The sequence below is a fragment of the Eulemur rufifrons genome, chromosome 8, assembly GCF_041146395.1.
Source record: "Eulemur rufifrons isolate Redbay chromosome 8, OSU_ERuf_1, whole genome shotgun sequence".
Lineage (NCBI taxonomy): Eukaryota > Metazoa > Chordata > Mammalia > Primates > Lemuridae > Eulemur > Eulemur rufifrons.
In genome coordinates this window covers 13,277,616-13,297,375 of record NC_090990.1, presented here as the reverse complement: position 1 = coordinate 13,297,375, position 19,760 = coordinate 13,277,616, and the positions used below count along the sequence as shown (strand labels likewise).

The window sequence follows — 19,760 nt, the reverse complement described above, 5'->3', positions numbered from 1 at the left end:
GGGTAGGGAATCTGCGGACGTGAGGCCACGTGAGGCCTTCTAGGTCCTTAAGTGTGGCCTTTTGACTGAATTTGAGTTTTACATAACAAATCCTTTTACTACAGAGTTTAGCAGAGAAAGATAAAGCTTTTCTTGCATCCTTTGGTGCTTAAAAAAGAATAGTCTTGAAATCAGAAGGCCGCAGGTTCCACACCCCCACCGGAACCGAAAATTTACTATGCACTACATGGGGAGAGGATAGCAGGGACCGAAGGAGTCTGCTCTCATGCAGTTTGTATTCTTCATTAAAACAGAAAGCCAGAGGGTAACACGCTGCCCCTCGTTAGTCTGGCAGATCTTTGATTTGATTTTTGCCTTTATGTTTTAAAATGTATTCTAGGCCATTTGGAACAATTAAATTCAACCACAGCTTTAGAACCACTCTCCAAACAACATATCATTTGGACATTTTTGACATAATATCTTTTTGTTTCAAATGACTCCATTCAAGTCAAAAGGATTCTAGAGGGGAAAAAAGATCTTAGGCTACTAGTATCTAATTCTGTGTTTTCGTTACTCAATTTATTCTAAAAATTAAAAAAAAAGGATCCAGTTTTTCTTTCTCTTTATTTATTTATTTATTTATTTATTTTTTGAGACAGAGTCTCACTCTGTTGCCCTGAGTAGAGTGCCATGGCATCAACCTAGCTCACAGCAACCTCAGACTCCTGGACTCACTTAAGCTGGGACCTCAGGTGTGTGCTACCACACCAGCTAATTTTTCTGTGTTTAGTAGAGATGGGGTCTCGCTCTTGCTCAGGCTGGTCTTGAACTCCTGAGCTCAAGGAATCCTCCCGCCTGGGCCTCCAGAGTGCTCGGACTATAGACGTGAGCCACCATGCCTGGCCTAGGATCCAGTTTTTCAATTTTGACCATGCCATTGGCGCTTACTTCCATATTCTCCATTTTGTAGAGAGTAACATTTTGCATTAAGTTTGCATTTTGTCCCTGTTGACATGTAATTCCACACTAAAATTCACCTTTGTAGAGTGTACAATTCAGTAGTTTTTAGTATATCCACAACTGTGCAAACATCACCACGATCTAATTTCATGTCATTTTCGTCACCCCAAAATGAAATCCCATTCCTGTTAGCAGTCTCTCTTCCTTTCCCACTCTCCTCAGCCCTGGAGAACCGCTAATCTACTTTTTGTTTCTATGGATTTGCCTGTTCTAGATATTTCGTATAAATGAAATCATGTGTTGCTTTTTGCTTTGACCTCCAGTCATCATTTGGCAAATGATCAACTTCACAGTGTTTGCAACCTCAGAGACCTGACAGATGAGGCCCTGATTTTTCTCTTTAAGTTTTTATTTTTTAAGTGTAATTTGTTTTGATATAACATGGCAGTATTTTTTACAACCCTTAGCTACTTCTGAACAAGTTCCTGAGAATGTCCTTTTGTCATTCTGTGAACTTGATGTATATGACCTGGGATGCCTGACATCCCAGCCCTGGCAACTAGGGTGTGGTCATTTGACCTCTCATTTCTTGCTACTTGAGTGGTTCTCCTTGGGATTGAAATTCCTGTATGAATGAGAGGCTACTACAATGTACCCTAGAAAAGAAAAGTTAACATATAGCTTCACTGGGAGTCTGAAATTTTATTTGTCCTCTTCATTGAGGCACATTTGGACACAGTGTCTATTTATTCAACAGCTTGAGGCTGCTTTCTTGTCATGAGAGAAAAATTGCTCCGTAAGGGATAGCAATGCATTAAAACAGCCTGTACCACTGGTTGGTCCCAGTTTATTGGATTTAAGTAAGATGGCCTTTTCTATTCAGTAAGCTTAAGCTATAGGTCTCCATATCCTTCAGTGGTTTAGGGAGAGAGAACACCACATGCCCACTGGTATCAAATATCACGTATGTCCCTCAAAGGAAAAAATGATAATCTATTAGTTTGGGGACAAAAACAAATCACTTTATCAACAAGTCATTAAATGATTTAAATATCAAAGAAATAAGCTACATCTGGATAGCTGAACACGTGGAGGTTCCCGGAGGGTGGCGCACCTGGGGAGGGCATGGAAGCTCTGCACCCTTCCCCCATACCTCGCCCTATGCATCTCTTCATCTGTATCCTTGTAGCATCCTTTATAATAAACCAGTAAGCATTTAAAAAAAATAAGTCATAGAGAATCATGTGCCAAATGTGTTTTAATGTTTTGAAATAATTTTTGACTTACAGAAAAGTTGCACATTTCACAGAGTTCCATATATCCCTCACCCAGATCCCCCAACATCTCGTATTACCATAGGACATTGGTCAAAACGAAGAAACCAGCATTGGTATGTTGCTGTTATCGAAACTCCAGACTATTTGGATTTTCACCAGTCTTTTTTCTGGTCCTGAATGCAGTCCAGGATGTCACACTGCATTTAGTCATCATGTCTCCTCAGTGTCCTCTGGCCTTTGACAGTTTTTTGGCCTTTGTTTTTTCATGACCTTGACAATTTTGAGGAGTCATGGTGAGGTATTTTGTAGAATGTCCCTAAATTTGGGTTTGTCTGGTGTTTTTCTCATGATTAAACTGGGGTTATGGATTTGGGGTTAAAAAAAAAAACCACATAAATGAAATGCTGTTCTCATATATCAGCAGGTGCATGATACCCACATGACATCACTGGTGATGTAAACCTCGACTACTTGCTTAAGATAGTGTTTGCCAGTTTTCTCCATTCTTAAGTTGCTTTTCTTTTCCCTCTTTCTTACTCTGGTCTATTTGAAAGCCATTCCCTAAGTCCAGCCCACGATGGAGATGGGAGTAAGAGAGAATTAAGCTCTGCTTCCTTCCTAGAGTGAAAAGTACCCACTGAGATTATTTGGAATTCTCCTGAAAGGAAGATTTATCTCTTCTTTCCATTTGTTTCTTTATTCAGTCATATGTGTGTGTGTGTGTGTGTGTACACATATATAATATCAGTATGTAATCATGTATATTTTATACTTTGAATTATATAACCTAATACCACATTATTTTATTGTTCAAATTGCTCCAGCTTTGGCCTTTGGGAGCTCTTTCAAGTTGTCTGATGTGTCCCTTGATGTCCCCGCATCCTTTTGTTTTTAGAGCACTTACTTTCTGACATTACAAGATGAGACAGACATATCTGGTGTTTCCCTGCCCTGGTCCTAAAATCAGCTATTTCTACAAGGAGCCCTGGTTTGTAAAGAATGATATTTAGAAACCAAGATCTGGGTATTGGGTTAGCTTGTTGCTACTGGGGTATCTCAGCTTCTTGGTCTGCCAACATTTTAAACTCCATTTTTTACTGAAGGTGAGATCTTGCCAGGTGAGTAAGCCACTGTCACATGGAATACTATGACTTTTAGATTCTACAGTACCCAACTATACTCAAGCCTAAAGTTAGTCCAGTCATGTATTTGCTCATCTTACATAACAAGAGAGAAAGATTAGAACTGTTCACTCTCTTTTTCCTCATTATGATGATTTCTTTTAACATTCTCTTAGCTATTAATATTCAGAGCCTACCATACAGAGCAATGTTAAAATGTTACCTGGGGCCGGGCCTGGTAACTCATGCCTATAATCCTAGCACTTTTGAGAGGTCGAGGCAGAAGGATTGCTTGAACCCAGGAGTTCGAGACTAGCCTGAGCAAGAGTGAGACCGCCATCTCCACAAAAAACAGAAAAATTATCTGGGCATGGTAGTTCGCACCTGTAGTCCCAGCTACTTGGGAGACTGAGGCAGGAGTATGTCTTGAGCCCAGGAGTTTGAGGTGAACTATGATGAGGCCACTGCACTCCAGCCTGGGTGGCAGAGCTAGACCCTGTCTCAAAAAAAAAAAAAAGTTACCTGGGTGACAAACTCAGTAAAATAATGGAACCATGAAATAACTAGAAGTTAATTGACAATAAAAGTACTGCATATCAAAATTTGAGATGCAGTGAAAGTAGTACTATTAGTTAAATGTAGAGCCTTAAGTGACTTTATTTAGAAAACATAAAAGATTTAAAATAAATGAATTAGGCCATCAGGGGAACCAACTGGGGGGGAAATGTTATCCAGGTAGATACCAAGAGTTCATACAGGAAGTTGTTGTGTGGTATAGTGGAAAGAGATCTAGAATCGGGAGATATGTGCTGTAATGCACAAATCTGCTGTTCACTGGTTATTTGAACACCCACTTGTATGGGCCTCCTGCCTTCTGTAGAAAGGGGTCACTCTTGCCAACCATATGAGCACGTCCAGGATCACTTTAAATACTGCTTACCAAGCTTAAAAAAGAAATACGGTTTTGGTAATAATAGGATATTAAACTTTTCAAAGAAATAAGAATATTGTGAATTTATGAAAATTTCAAAACAAACCACCATCAGTTGAACTTGTATTAATACTACCACTATTCCCTTTCTGATCCTTCTGGCATATTTACTTCATAAATATATGTCCTCTGACCTGAAGTCCTAGGACTATCTTTGCTGCAGTTCAAATAGCTGTCCTACCTTAACTACTTCTAGAACATAGAATAAATGGTATTCGGCATTTGCTGCAGTTTAGAATCACCTGGAGAGCTTTTAAAAATGCAAATCCATATCAACCAGCGCCAGGACACCAGGAAAATAGAAAAGAAAAAAAATTCTGGGACCCCACCCCAGACTAATTATTTCACAATCTCTGGGGTGATACCTGGGCATCACTTTTTTTTTTTTTAAAGTTCCCTAGGTGATCCTAATATAACCCAGGGTTGAGACCACTTTGGAGTGGTGAAAGTAACAGTTGAGAGAATAGTATTTTCAGGTAATTCAGAAATATATTTTAACTGCAAGGTGTTGGACAAATAAGGAACTACAAATGGCACTGATTTTGAAAACAGTGCTAAGAGAGCATATAATGGGGACCCTACGTAAACTGGAGGATTAGAGAATGCCCTTAGAAGGAGAATTTTAAACAGAAATCTGAAGAATTGAGTAGTTAAGAAGGTAGGTTCAAGTAGAGGAGATCAAGTGTGCAAAATCTTTGCCGGGGGGGATGCATGGTGTATTTGAAGAATGAAGAAATGGTGGCAGAGTATGGTGAGTGTTCATTGTCACATGCAGAAGTTGAATTTGAACATGGTCAGTGACAAATTAATCCAGACAAACTTTTTCTGGACAAATGGGACAGAACTTTTTGAAAGTTCCCTTATACTTCTCATTTAGTAGCATTCACTAGAGACCAAACTTAGTTGGTATTGTTTTTAGATAAGTTCTCACTCAGCAAAAGGAATGACAGTACTTTTAATCATTTCCAAATCACAAATTTAGCCACACTGTGTATTGGAATAACTGCAGGCTCTTTGGAGTGACCGGTTATATCTAACATCAGGGTTATCCAAAGAGCAGGTCTTGGACCAGCAGCACCTGTGAGATCATTAGACTGCAGCTGCACAGACCCCAACCTACTAAAACAGAATCTGAAGAGATGGAAGGAGCTCAAGAAACCACTTTCAGCAAGCTCTTCAGATGATTCTTGGGCATGCTGAAGTTTAAGAACAACTGCCTAGAAGTATTACACATCCCTGCCACAGTTTATAATGCTCTTTAAAAAGCTAACTAAAATAAGTACTGCTTTTAGAACCTTTAAGCTTTTGTTTTCTTATCTATAGTACAGAACCAATAAACCCTTCCTACAGCACAGTATCAATGAAATAATATATGTTAAAACACTTTGTAATTTGCTAAGCAATGCAGGTGGCATCTCATTTGGTTTTCATACCAAGCTTGTAACATATTTAAGTTGTTACTGCTTTTAGCAAGTAGGGAAATGAGTGTCACAGAAGTCACGCGCCTAGCAAGTGTCAGAGCCAAGACTTGGACTTGGTTTTCTGGGAGGCAGTGTTTTCCAAAAAATATTCTCTCCTACCACCACACTTTGGGGAAAATGGTATGGTGGATATACCATTTGGAGCACTGGAATTGGAAAAATTGTGGCATTAGTATAGCTCTGCCTGGGTTGTTTAAACCTCAGTTTCATCATCTATAAAATAAGGATAACACCATCTATGTCGTAGGATTGTCATGAGGAATTAAAGGGAGATCAGATAAAGTGCCCAGGATTCTGCCTGGAATACCTGGGGCACTTCCTGCCTGTGTCCAGTGTTCTTTTCCTACCACACTCCACAACCTGTCATAGTTAGCCACGTACAATTAGACTACACTATCTTCAGAACTGTAGATCATGGTTTGCCTACCCACATTTCTTAATATTCTTCATATTGTCCAAATTTTTTTAATTGATTTTCCCTAGCATATACGATGAAGTCTCAGGCTTCTATTCTGGCTGATAACAGACCTGGGGAACAGAGGCTTTTACCTTTTACTTTTTCTGGAATTCCATAAGACATTGCAGAATCCTTTTTTTTTTCTTTCTTTCTTTTTTGGTACAAGGACTAGTGCTTAGTGTCCTTTTCAAGTTACACATTGCCCTACCTAGAAAGAAAGAAAACAACTAGTTTTTGCTACAAAACCATAATAAACTCCTAAAAATATCAAGTACTTAAAAATGTTCTGTCACATCCAGCTCTGGCCTTGTTCCTAATGTAGGCAATGCCAACTAAAATAGTAAAGAGGCAGCTATACCAAACTAGCTTGCTAGCTGGTTAGACTAACTTTGGTTTTTTTTAAGTGTCACAGACTCAACCAGCGAAATACAAAGCAGAGACCAAAAAAAAATTAAAAAGTAGGTTAAATTTGAACGTCATCGTGTAGGGTCAAAATGTTTTATCTATTGGGAAGAGCAGCAATGTCACTAATGTGAATTTTAAGAGTTGAACTGACCATCTTGGGTCTTGACATGCATGGTTCTCAAGAATTATGCTACTCTTTGCAAAGTTTGGATGGTTGAAACTTTTACAGCCTTGTGCAAATGTTTTAAGACCACTCAGAACCAATGTTTCTGGTTTTCAAAAAGATTCCATTTTCCCATTACCATGCAGTTTCACTTTGTTTTATAAAAGGAAAGGATCCTTTCCATCACCTTCTTTTTGGAACTTTTTCTCCTTTCATTTACTTTTTAAATAAATGGATCCAATTTCATGATTCTGATTTTTAAAATTCTGTCTTGTTTCCAATCACAGATTTTGACTCATGTTTTCCTTTAAATTACTGGTGGTTTTGTTTGTTTTTATTTTTTGAGACAGATTCTTGCTCTGCCACCCAGGCTAGAGTACAGTGGCCTCATCTTAGCTCACTGCAACCTCAAACTCCTGGGCTCAAGGCATCATCCTGCCTCAGCCTCCCGAGTAGCTGGGACTACAAGCAAGTGCCACTACACCTGGCTAATTTCTCTATTTTTTTGTAGAGATGGGGTCTCGCTCTTGCTCAGGCTGGTCTCAAACTCCTGGCCTCAAGCAATCTTCCCACTTTGACCTCCCAGAGTGCTAGGATTATAGGCATGAGCTACTGCACCTGGCCAACTGGGTTTTATTGAAAAAAAGTCTTCCCTTTTAAACTTAAATTTTCTCAAACTTCCCTGTATCTACAAAGAAAAGGTTTCTTAGGGTGACCAACTCAGTTTGCTGGGACTTACCTGGTTTGAAAACTGAAAGTCCCACCTCCCACTAACCACCCCCCCAACTTCCCCACAGTGGATAAACTGGGACAGTTGGTCACTTGGTTGTCACTTAACTGACCTGCACTCTCATCTGTGGCCATCATCACAGACCTGGTTGCCCTCCAGGCATCTTCCTGCAAAGATTTGCCTGTAAAGCCGCAAAGTAAGAATGGAAAGAGAAGAACAGTGCTGGTGGCACTTTTGCTTCATTTTACACAGTCAAAACAAAATGGGTATATTCTGCTTTTAATAAACCCGGCAAATGGGGTCTCTTCAGTCTGTCTAGAACAGCAGTCTCCAACCTTTTTTGGCACCAGGGACCCATTTAATAGAACACTGGAAGACAATTTTTCCACGGACGGGGGTGGGGTGGGGCGGAGCTCAGGCAGCGATAGGAGCAATGGGGAGCGGCGGTAAATACAATACAGATGAAGCTTCCCTCGCTCACCTGCCACCCCCACCACCGCCCAGTTCCCAAGTTTCATGGAAGACAGTGTTTCCATCGGGGGCGGGGTGGCAAGCTCTGCTGCCTGGTCCCTAACAGGCTGGGGACTGGTATGCAGACTGAGGGTTGGGGACTACAGGTCTAAAATAGTTGTCTTGCCTCTGACATTGAAAAGGCAAGACATACATATAGGAGTCCAAGCACCTGACATGAAAACAGGCTTTGAAAGCAAGTCCTCTTGTTTTCCTGGACATGGCAGAACAAAGTACCTTAGTTACCTTGGTTCTAGAGTCTACTCCCTACTGAAAGATACCAGATACCATAATAACATTCCCAAATGTTTTTGTTCCCTTGAGGGCTGAACTGTAACTCTACCCAATTTGTCAGATGCTACAAACTAAAGGATAACTGTTATAATTTAAAACTTTTATCATCAAAATGATAGTAAACTTTTGGCATACTTTTCAGACCCCGCAGGTAAGAGTTGTGGGTCGAAATGTGGATTCCCGTTGAACACTAAAAGGCTGCTGACACCGAGGATAGAGGTTCTCAAACTGAGAATGGCAAAATTAATGGATTACAACCAGCGTTAAAAAAAAAAAAAAATAGAACATATGAATACATCCTAGGGTAAATATTTTGTGAACTTGGTTTGGTTTTTCTATCCAGCAGTACCCCCCTTACACACAGGTTAGCTTTCCGAGGTTTCGGTTGCCCATGGTCAACCACAGTCCAAAAATATTAAGATATTTTGAGAGAGATGACATTCATATAACTTTGTTATAGTACATTATTATAATTGCTCTATTTTACTACTTATTATTAATCTCATACTGTGCCTAATTTATCAATTAAACTTTATCATAGGTATGTATGTATAGGGGAAAACAGTATATATAGGGTTTCCTGGGTTTCAGGCATTCACTGGGGGTCTTGAAACGTATCCCCCGCAGATAAGGGGGGATTACTGTACTGGTTCACGATCCTTTATCTAAAACTGTTGGGTCTAGATGTGTTTCACAATTCAGAATTTGCCAGAATTTAAGAAAAAGTTCAATAGCTGGATGACTACTGGGCTAAGTGGAGTTAAAACTATTGCTCAGAGTGAATAGAGGAAAGTGCAACATTGGCAGGGGCGGATCCAGGATGTTCCTTACCTCCAAGCCAGCATCTTGGCACCAGGTAAAACTACAAACAATAAGAGACAAAATCATTGGGAGTGGGGGAATAACATTAAATATTTTTATCAGCTTCCATTTTTTGCTAAGTAGTATAAATTAATTCTTTTGTCATCCCTTCCCAAGCTGCAGGTAAATTGAGAGCTATTTCCAATCTTTCCAGCTGGAAACCAGAAAAGTCAAGTAATCCCCAAGCCAGCCAAGGCCATATATTCTGAGGAGATCCAAGCCCTGGCCTGGTTTTTGGTTACTTCTGCATGAAATTGCAATTTTCAGCCATGATTCATGGGAAGAATAAAGATCAACCCTGCTAGGAACAGGAACCTCCTCTCCCCACCAGCCAATCAAGAATTATTCTTCAAGTGCTATAGCTCTTTTACATTTGTTTTCAGGTTTTTGTGGGAGGGGGCGGGAGGGGAAGAATAATTCTACAAACCTCTCCTTGTTAACACAAGGTGGAATGTAAGTAAAATAGGTACAGTATCTTTCAGTGCTCAGCCCAGTGACTGCAATTTTATAGCTCTGGTCTGGAACATTCTTAGACTGTGCAGTTGCTTCAGCTTTCTCCATCCTTATACCTAACATTCCAAAGTCACCTACTTTGCTTTTCTATACAAAACCTTTCAGCCTAACAGACTTAAGTATCACATAGCTTTAAATTTGAGGAATAGAAAAAATAACCAATCTATTGCCTTGACAACAGGCTGTGATGTCTGCAAAGCTTGCTTATGTTAAAGTTTCAAAAGGGATTTGGCTTCTGAAAAAGTGTTTCTGTTGAAAATTAGAGATGATATGGTTACATTGGGACGACTTCTTAACACTTTTCTAGTTCACAAACCCCTGTGTTTCCTCATGTTTCAGGGACTCCCTAGAGAGGGACTCCCTGGGAATGGATGGCCCTGGACAGAATTGTGAAGTCATCACAGACTGCTCCTTATTTACTCCTTTCTCCCCCTGGAAGCTTTTCCCCTAGTCAGACCCCAGGATTCTTAATCTTCTGATTTCTGTCAAACAGAAAGAAGTTAAAACTATAAATTCTCAATTATCATTTAAAAAGTGCTATAGAAGGAGGGTTGGGCATGGTGGCTCATGCCTGTAGTCCCAGTTACTGGATAGACTAAGGCAGGAGGATTGCTTAAGCCCAGGACTTCAAGACCAGCCTGGCCAATATAGCAAGACCGTGTCTCTAAAAAATAAAAAAAAAAAAAAACAAAAAAAAAAGTGCTATATAGAGTGCAAAGATTAAACCAAAGGAATGAATTTCTGAATGGTGGATCTTCAGGGACTTTGGTATCAGTGTAAGGTCTCTGAGTGAGAGGGTCTTCCTGGTACCTGGAAGCCCACTCTTTGATGGCAACCATGTCCATATACTCCTTAAGAGCTGACCTGCTCTCCTAAACTTGCCAAGATGGGTCTTCCCACCAATGTAGCCCATTTACCCTTAAGTAAAGGGTACAACAAAGATCATGTAATTACAAAACACAATTGAATGATCCTTTTACTAGTTTAGCTCAAAGAAAGCCAAGTGAGATGAACTAGGTATAAAAATCAAAACTGGCCAGATATTACCTTCAGGAGAAGTAAAATGCTTTCACCAATACACATTTACAACAAAAATTTCAAATCTGTTTATAAGTAGAAAACTTACAACTTCAGTCTTCATCAAGTAGCCTAGTGCATGGTTGTGTATGTGGGTACGCTCTTGAGGAAAATTTGTGTTGCTGGGATTTCCTTCTTGGGTGTACATGTTATGAACAACAAGATTTTTTTTTTTTTTTAAGCAAAAATCTGTGGAGAAGGAAAAATCTCCCAGTTTACTCTTATCTGGGTCGGCTTCTTCCATGTGATAGGGCTAAAAACATTTTAGGGTAAATGAAGTACTGTGTTTTAAATGTATGAATACAAAAAAATGGAATAGAGTCTTTTAAAGGGGTGACAACAGAAACGTTGATAAGAACAAATGAAATGAGAATGACGATAATGGCACAAAATGACCCAAACCCCTTCTGAACAGCTTGAATATGACATGAGCGCACCGAGGAATTGGTAGTGTTGTAAGAAATTTTTGGTGGTGGGGATTAAATTTGAACTAATGGAGTAGATGACTATGGCTGGTAAAGCTGGTGAGACTTAGTTATAACGCTAACGGCAGGGCCAAAGGACTGGGCTACTACGTGCTTAAATGGATTTATTAAGTCTCTAGAAAGACTGGCACATGTATTTGAGTACCGGTCAGCTGCTGTGACCTTCGCCGCAATTCTGGCGTTATTTCCCTTTATACGTTACCCGCCGCCACCACCCCTGCGCCCCCGCCCCAAACACCTGCTAGTTTAAATACATCGAATCTTTCCACATGGGCTTTGAAGAGTTTCATTTTTCAATAGTATGTACATCGCCTAAGTACATACCAACGCTGACACCAACGTAATATGACAATTCAAAGGGAATCACCTCTTTTCTAATCTCGGGGTTTCCTTTTTGGGAAACCCTCCCGTGTATGCAGATTAGGGAGCCCCGGCAGACCAGTTCATAGATTAGAATAGCGATTTTGCAGTTCTGAGTCCTGAGTCATTACTCTGCCCTGTACTGCCTGGATACTTAATGGGAACGAACGTGACGCGCTGAATTCTCCGCGCTCTGGTTTGCCAATTCTTCCGCCGCTCTTCAAAGAAGGGTCGTTTGCTCTTGTGCGGCGCCCAAACCGAAAAGCGGGAAACACCAGCCTCTCTCCAGACAGACCTCCTGCCCGAGCCGAAACAGGGTTCAGATCAGGGCTGAACTCGAGAACAGAGACACGAAAGGGTCAGGAGGGAAAGGAGCGCCCTCCGAGGAGACACACGCGGCAGCATCACGCCAGCGCCCCGGCGCTGCGCCGACTGCCCCGCGCCGCTCCCCGCGCGCCCTCTCGTGCCCCCCGCCCGCCGGCCGCGGTGGCACGTCCCACGCGCTCCTTCCGCGCGCGCAGGGGGCGGGGCCGGCGCGGGGACGCGCGCGCGGGGCTGCGGGCAGGGGGGCGGGGCGGCAGCGCTCGGCGGCTGGGCCTGGAGGACAGCGGCAGCAGAGGCGACGAGCGGTGGCGGGAGCGGCGCCGAGAGGCCGTGCGGGACGCGGGCGCCAGGAACGGGGGAGAGCAGAGGTAACGCAGGACGGAACAGGCGGGCGGGGAGTGGGCGCGGGCTCGCTGGGCCCCGAGGGCGAGTGGAGCAGGCCGCTCGCCCGGGGCGCCGACGCCGCTCCCCGAGAGGGGGCGGGGCGCCCCGGTCCCGGGAGGTGGGGCCTTTTGTCTGCAATCCCGGGCCGCCCCGCCCCCCCCTCCGCTCCCCTCTGGAACCTAGCCCCCTGCCCCTCTAGTTGACGCCTCCTTCGGGGCCCTTCGGCGCGCGCGCTCCCGCCCTTGTTTTGTTTGGACTCGGGGGAGGAGGGGGAGCTCTTCCCTGGCTTTGCGACCCTGCGTCCCAGCGCGCCTGCGCCAGCGTCCTCCGCCCGCCCCGATTGGATGAGGCCTTGCGCATGCTCTGAGGCCCGCGGCGGCAGGTCGTGCGCCCGCGCCCTCCCCTCACCCTACTCCCTCAGCGGTTTTCGGAGCCGGTTCGAAAGATGCCGGCGGCGGTGACTGGCTGCGGCGGGCCCGCCTCCCGGGTTCTCCGCCCCCGCCGCCGTCGCCGCCATTACGGAGCTCCCAGTGGTGAGTGTGTGGAGCGGTGAGCCTTGCGTTCCGCGGCTTGTTGCGTCGCCGGGACCGGCGCTGCCGCGTCCCTGCAGAGCGTGAGTCCCGAACTGTCACCACGCTGAACCCTCGCCTCAGCCTCTCGGTGTCCGCCGCGCTGAGCCTTCCCTGCCTTCACATCGGCCCTGCTCTCCACCCACCCCACCCCCAGCCGTGTACGCGTTCGTCGCTGTGGCCTTGTAGCGTTGCCTCGCCTCTTTGTGTCTCCGCTGCTCTTTGCCATCTTCCTTTCAGCCTTCTGTGGGCTGGGTGTCAGCTGTGGGCGCTGCTGCTGCGGCCTTGAGCTTTCGTTTTCCCGTGTGGCATACCTAGACCTCGTCACTCGCTGCACCTTGGTGTGATTTGAATTAGAGCAGTACTTCGGTGGGTCGTCAAAAAGTTAAAAATGTCAGTATAAGCGTTTGTGAGAGATGGAGGCAGGAGTGGCGACTTGAGAGCTCCAGATCTGAGTTTTGATACCATATTGACCATTGTCTGTGACCGAGGACAGTCACTTAACCTCTTTGACTGTTCTCTCCTGCACAGAGGACCGGACCAGGTGAACTGTACTGTCCCTTCTCTGTTGTCTGTTGTGCTTCCCGACTTTGCATTGCATTGAAAAGCGAGAATCCACTGAGAAATATATCTAGGAATTCACCTGGGACTTTGAGCGAGCTATCTTGTCTTAGAGCGAAGTTAGACGTGACTGGTGTCGTTTGGAAAGATACTTTAATTTCGTTTAATCTGGCATAGGCATAAAACAGTTATTAGCTTTTAAAAATTTTATTGCTCTTAAAAAATGCAGTAAGTGTAGTTTGTTTCAAAGTAACATTTTAAAGTTTTTCCCCTTCTTTCTTGGCTTTGTTTTTAAGCTTAGTTGGAAGATTGAAGACTGGAAGTTGGAGGAGGAAGTATACTGAACTCTTCATAAATAGATAAAAGTCTTAACTCTTTAGCCCATTAGATAGTGATTATTTTGAGGGAGGAACCAAGTAGTGTCCTTAATATCTATGCCCAACATAGACGGTACATACTGAGTTCCTGTAATGTGAAAACAAATTTTAAAAAAGTTGCCAACAATCAAATTAGAGGTATGCTTTTGGTGACGTGACCCATTAAATCTGAGTATAGTGAAAGACTTTAGATTGGGAACCATGTGAGGTTCAGTGCATAACTAATGACGTTATAGTGTATGATGTATTACATAAATTTTATAGTGAATTAAAAAATTATAGTACTTTCCCCAGAGTGCATATTATCAAGGATATCAGTAAACCGAAATACATTGTTAAACTTCTACTTGTTTTTCTATTGCTTTCTCTTAGTATAGAAGCAGTAAATCAAAAACTGAGATTTGGGGCTTTTTTCTTCTGCAGTTCTTTCTTTATTGCCTACATTGAGACAATTTAAGTATTTCCCTTGACAAAAGCAAATCTTTGTATTGTTAATGTAACATTAAATTTAAAAAAACAGAAACAAACTAGTGACCACAGGAGGACCACATAAACCACAGATTTACTCAGATTATTTGTTTTGGACACATATAAGAACCCAGGTGAAAAACATAATAATGTTTGATTTACTCTTTCATTTAGCAAATATTTGCTGAGTGTCCGTTCTATGCCTTTTATGTTCCTAGGCACCAAATATACAGTAGTGAACCAGCTAGATAAGATCCCTGCCAAGGAATAAGCATGACAGCCTAAAAGTCTGACCATTCAAAAGTGCATAGTTAGTTAAAAGTTTAGTAAATAGGTACATGGTGATGTCAAGGCACTATGAATTAACCATACATATAGTTTTGTTACCTCTGTAATGAATAGTGAATTTATTAAATGACCCATTAAAGAAAGGACTGCAGATTGGAGCTTTAGAGTTCTGTGACCTTTACTAAGGAAATTCAGAGCTGAGGTAAACATTTAATATTTATCCCTAATAACTATGGGCTTTATATCTTAGGTATTCTTCACACATAGTATAGGAATAAGTACTATCAGATATCATTGTTGGTTCAGCTTTTTTTCCCAAGCACCCACTATATATATGTTGGACATCGTTCTAGGTGTATTAAAGTCCTAGTCCTTGTAGTGCTTACATTCCATTGGGAGAGATACACAATGAACAAGTAAACAAACACATATTGAAATTTCAGGTGGTGGTAAATGCTATAAAGAAAGCTAAAGAAGCCTGGGCCTGTAGTCCCAGCTACTTGGGAGGCTAAGGTAGGAGGATCATTTGAGGCTGCAGTGAGCTATGCTTTCACCACTTCACTCCAGCCTGGGTGACAGAGCAAGGCCCTGTCTCTTTAAAAAAAAAAAAAAAAAAGAAGGTAACCTGAATAAGAATAAAGTGTTGGGGCGAGGTGGCTCTCAGCCTGTAATCCTAGCACTCTGGGAGGCTAAGGCAGGAGGACCGTTTGAGATCAGGAGTTTGAGACCACCCTGAGCAAGAACAAGACCCCCAACTTTATGAAGAATTAGCTGGGCGTGGTGGCACATGCCTGTAGTTAACCTACCCTGGGAGGCTGAGGCAGGAGGATCACTTCACTAGAGTTTGAGGTTGCAGTGAGCTATGGTGACGCCATGGCACTCTAGCCTGGGTGACAGAGTCAGACTCTGTCTCAAAAAAAAAAAAAAAAAAAAAAAAGAATGATGGGAGATCTTTCTGAGGAGATGATATGGAGCAGAAACCTGATTGAAGGGTCTAGGAAAAGAGTGTTCCAGATTTAGAGAATAGTAAGTGCAAATATCCTGAGGGAGGGAAGAGTAGAGCACATTGCAAGGGTAAAAAGACAGTGTGTTTGGAGCCAAGAGAGTAGAGTGATGGGTAGGGTGGTAGGAGGTGAGATGGGGGAGGGGGAGGTTGGTGATATTGGGAGGTTTTAAGAAGGAGGCTGTCAGGATCTATTTTTTTTTTTTTTTTTTTTTTTTTGGTGGATGCATCCAGGAAGATTGGCAAACCAACTTATTTCTTAGTTATTCCAACCTTCCTATCTGTCCTAATTTAGGCTATCATTCTTGTCTTTAGGTTAATGATGTCTGTTGTCTTCATGAGCTTGTTTGCCTTGATTTTAATTTAGCCAGTTTTATCACTTTGACATTGAGAGGAGCTTTCTATGCCCCCTTCCCCTTTTTTAACATGTTTGTTTTAATTTTGAGTAATTAGTGAATGCAGAGTTGACTGGAAAGGTTTTGACATGTTTTCCAATATTTTGTTTACAGGCAAAATTTTTTTTTAAGATACTTACAAGCAGGGACTCCTGAAGGTTTTGTTGAGTTGACAATAACATTTTCAACCTAGCTAGTGTTACCATGAGTTAAGAAAGGGAGATTTATTAGCAATATCACTTTACTAAGAATAATCTAATCGTGATATTATTTTCTTTTTTTTTTTTTGAGACAGAGTCTTGCTCTGTTGCCTGGGCTAGAGTGCTGTGGCATCAAGCTCACATCAACCTCAAACTCCTGGGCTTAAGCAATCCTTCTGCCTCAGCCTCCTCAGTAGCTGGGACTACAAGCATATGCCACCATGCCCGGCTAAATTTTTTCTATATATATTTTTAGCTGTCCAGGTCATTTCTTTCTAGTTTTAGTAGAGACGGGGTCTCACTCTTGCTCAGGCTGGTCTCACTCTTGCTCAGGCTGGTCTTGAACTCCTGACCTCAAGCGATCCTCCTGCCTTGGCCTTCCAGAATGCTAGGATTACAGACATGAGCCACTGCACCTGGCCAGGTTTTTTTTTTTGGTTGCATGTCCTTCCAATGAACGTTTTATTTCTGTATAGTGTTGGCATGCAAAAGTGTCAGCAGATTTGCTTAGGTTTTTTTTTTTTTTTTAATCAAGGAAAAAACATTACTATCTAAGTGCTAATTGGATGAATGAGCAGGTTTACATACTTTGTTTTTTTGGGTTTTTTTTTGAGATAGAGTCTCACTCTGTTGTCCAGGCTAGAGTGCCATGGCGTCAGCCTAGCTCACAGCAACCTCAAACTCCTGGGCTCAAGCAATCCTCCTGCCTCAGCCTCCCAAGTAGCTGGGATTACAGGCATGTGCCACCATGCCCAGCTAATTTTTTCTGTATATTTTTAGTTGTTCAGCTAATTTCTTTCTATTTTTAGTAGAGATGGGGTCTCGCTCTTGCTGAGGGTGGTCTCAAACTCCTGAGCTCAAATGATCCACCCACCTCGTCCTCCTAGAGTGCTAGGATTATAGGCCTGAGCCACCGCACCCCAGCCAAGTTTACATACTTAAATTATCCCCAAGATAGATTTTTAGTTTTCATAAACCTAAATAATGCCTTTAAGCCAACTTGGCCCTCTTTTCACTGATGAGAAAACAACTATTTTCATTACTGTGTTTTATAATTTTTTTCTTTCTTTTTTTTTTTTTGAGACAGAGTCTTGCTCTGTACCCCCCTGGCTAGAGTGCAGTGGCATCATTGTAGCTCACTGCAGCCTCAAACTCCTTGGCTCAAGCGATCCTCCTGCCTCAGCCTCCCAGGTAGCTGGGACTATAGGTGAGCACCAGACACTCAGGTTCTCAAGTGATCCTCGTGCCTCAGCCTCCCAGAGTGCTAGAGTTACAGGCATGAGCTGCCACCCCCTTGCCTGTATTTCATAATTTCTTGAAGTGAATTGCTATGTGAGCATTTTATGTAGTTTTTGTAACAGTTAATAATTTTAAATATTCGTGGATGTTTGTAGTTCACTATTGATAATAAGTTTTAGTGTATTGCGCTAAATTCTTTGAGCTGCCTTTCCTTGCAGCTGATTGACAGTTCACAAATCTGGTATTGCTCTTGGTGTTCTCATAAAAAGATTTTCCCTATAAATGTGAAAGCATTGTCTATGTTTGAATTTTTTAGATTTATCCTAGTTGTTGTTACTTGAGATTATTACCTGACAAGTTGAAAGCTCTTAAATTCTTAGAGGTTAAAGTAGAAGTTGAATGACTAGTCTGTCATTCCCCAAGTCTTTGTTAATTGTTCATTAACAGAGATCCAAACATTTTCATTATATTGAATTTTTATTATAAAATTTCATTGAATCCCCGATGTGATTTTTTTGGCGAAAAGGGTGTTAGTGATAAGGTAAATTTGGGTGACTACAGGCTTACATTAAAAATATGACAAAGTCTTACAAGCATACTTTTATTTTCCTAGGTGATGGTCTAAATTTACTTCCCTGGGTCTGGAGGCTGTTAGAATGTCATGTTCTTCAGCAGTATTTTTGCCCTTGTATTTTCCCATAATAGAGAAAAAGTTACTTCTCTAATAGAATTAGACTTAAGATTATAGTTAATTTTCCTGACCCTTTTGAGTACGATAACAACAGAAGGCCTTCTCTCTTTAATAAACTGATCCTTGACCAAACATTGACTAACAGTTGCTTAGTCTCCTTATTCTGTCCTTCTAAGTTCCTGATGGTAGCAGAAGGGAATGAGGTTAGGTTCCTTATGAGCTTTCCCTTCTTTTTTTTTTTGAGACAGAGTCTCACTCTGTTGCCTGGGCTAGAGTGAGTGCCGTGGCGTCAGCCTAGCTCACAGCAACCTCAAACTCCTGGGCTCAAGCGATCCTCCTGCCTCAGCCTCCCAAGTAGCTGGGACTGCAGGCATGCGCCACCATGCCTGGCTAATTTTTCTATGTATATTTTTAGCTGTCCAGCTAATTTGTTTCTATTTTTAGTAGAGACGGTATCTTGCTCTTGTTCAGGCTGGTCTCGAACTCCTGAGCTCAAACATCCGCCTGCCTCCGCCTCCCAGAGTGCTAGGATTACAGGCGTGAGCCACCGCGCCCGGCCCTTGTGAGCTTTCTTGTTGTTGCCTTTGTTCACGTGGAAGGTGCAACAGCTGCTGTGGCTTATGCATTTGTCTTAGCTGCTGCTTTATGTAGTCTATATTTTGACAGTAGTTATGTCTTTCTGAACAATAACTAACCAAGTCATCTGTCACTTAAGTTTCAGTTTTATAGTTATATTTTTTCCCCTTTGGATGTATTAAACCTAGACGTTTTAGTTTAGTTTTGTTTCTGTTAATCTTCACACCAGGTCTTTTCTGTGCTTTAGGTTGACTCTTCATCACACTGAAACCATTAGGAAAAATCCTTGTGGTTAACAGCAGAGGCTTCAGAGTGTAACCTGTACTCGGGCCTAGAAATTATTTTAAATGGCGACTGATACGTCTCAAGGTGAACTCGTCCATCCTAAGGCACTCCCACTTATAGTAGGAGCTCAGCTGATCCACGCGGACAAGTTAGGTGAGGTAGGGGCTGACGCATTCTTGAAGCTCACTCTTGGATCAATTCCTGACTTCAGGCCCTGCTGGGTCCTTCTTGGTACATGTTCCTTCCCCTACTTTGGGGAGTCTAGGTTGTGCATCTGAAAATAATCAATTAGAGATCTAGTTCTTTTCATCTTCCCTTTCCCCTCAAATTACTGAGAAAACCTCCAACCTTCTAAATTTATACCAAATCAAGTATAACTATTTGTTTTCATTTGAAATTATAGCTAAAATAAAATATTTTGAAAAGTATTTCTTTAAAATAATATTTTACTTCAAAAAAAAAAAAAACCTGTTAAAAGTAATTTGTATCAGATCCTGGAGTTGACTTGAAGAATTCTCCTACATCTTCTGACACCCAGTTAGGCCCCTTGAGAAAGAGAGTAAAGAGAATTTTTTTATGCATGTTTGATTATGGCTGTCTCTTTTCTTAGAAGGTGGAAGATAGCACCATGCCGATTCGTCGAGCTGTGAATTCTACCCGGGGAACTCCTCTCAAAAGCAAGCTTGCTGAAGGGGAAGAAGAAAAGCCAGGTAAAGCAGTGTTACAGCTTAAA

General features: G+C 42.1%; 1 protein-coding gene across 6 annotated transcripts in view; it reads left to right on the top strand.

The window, feature by feature from the left end:
* Positions 1–12,251: 12,251 nt before the first annotated feature.
* Positions 12,252–19,760, top strand: part of HP1BP3 (heterochromatin protein 1 binding protein 3) — a 40,468-nt gene continuing 32,959 nt past the window's right edge. The window contains exons 1-3 of one of the 6 annotated variants that reach the window (XM_069479436.1): positions 12,252–12,359; positions 18,990–19,185; positions 19,638–19,737. In XM_069479436.1, the coding sequence (XP_069335537.1) occupies positions 19,090–19,185; positions 19,638–19,737 (196 nt within the window). In that variant the 5' untranslated portion in view covers positions 12,252–12,359; positions 18,990–19,089. The other 5 variants (XM_069479437.1, XM_069479440.1, XM_069479439.1 and 2 more) reach the window with 5 other exon arrangements.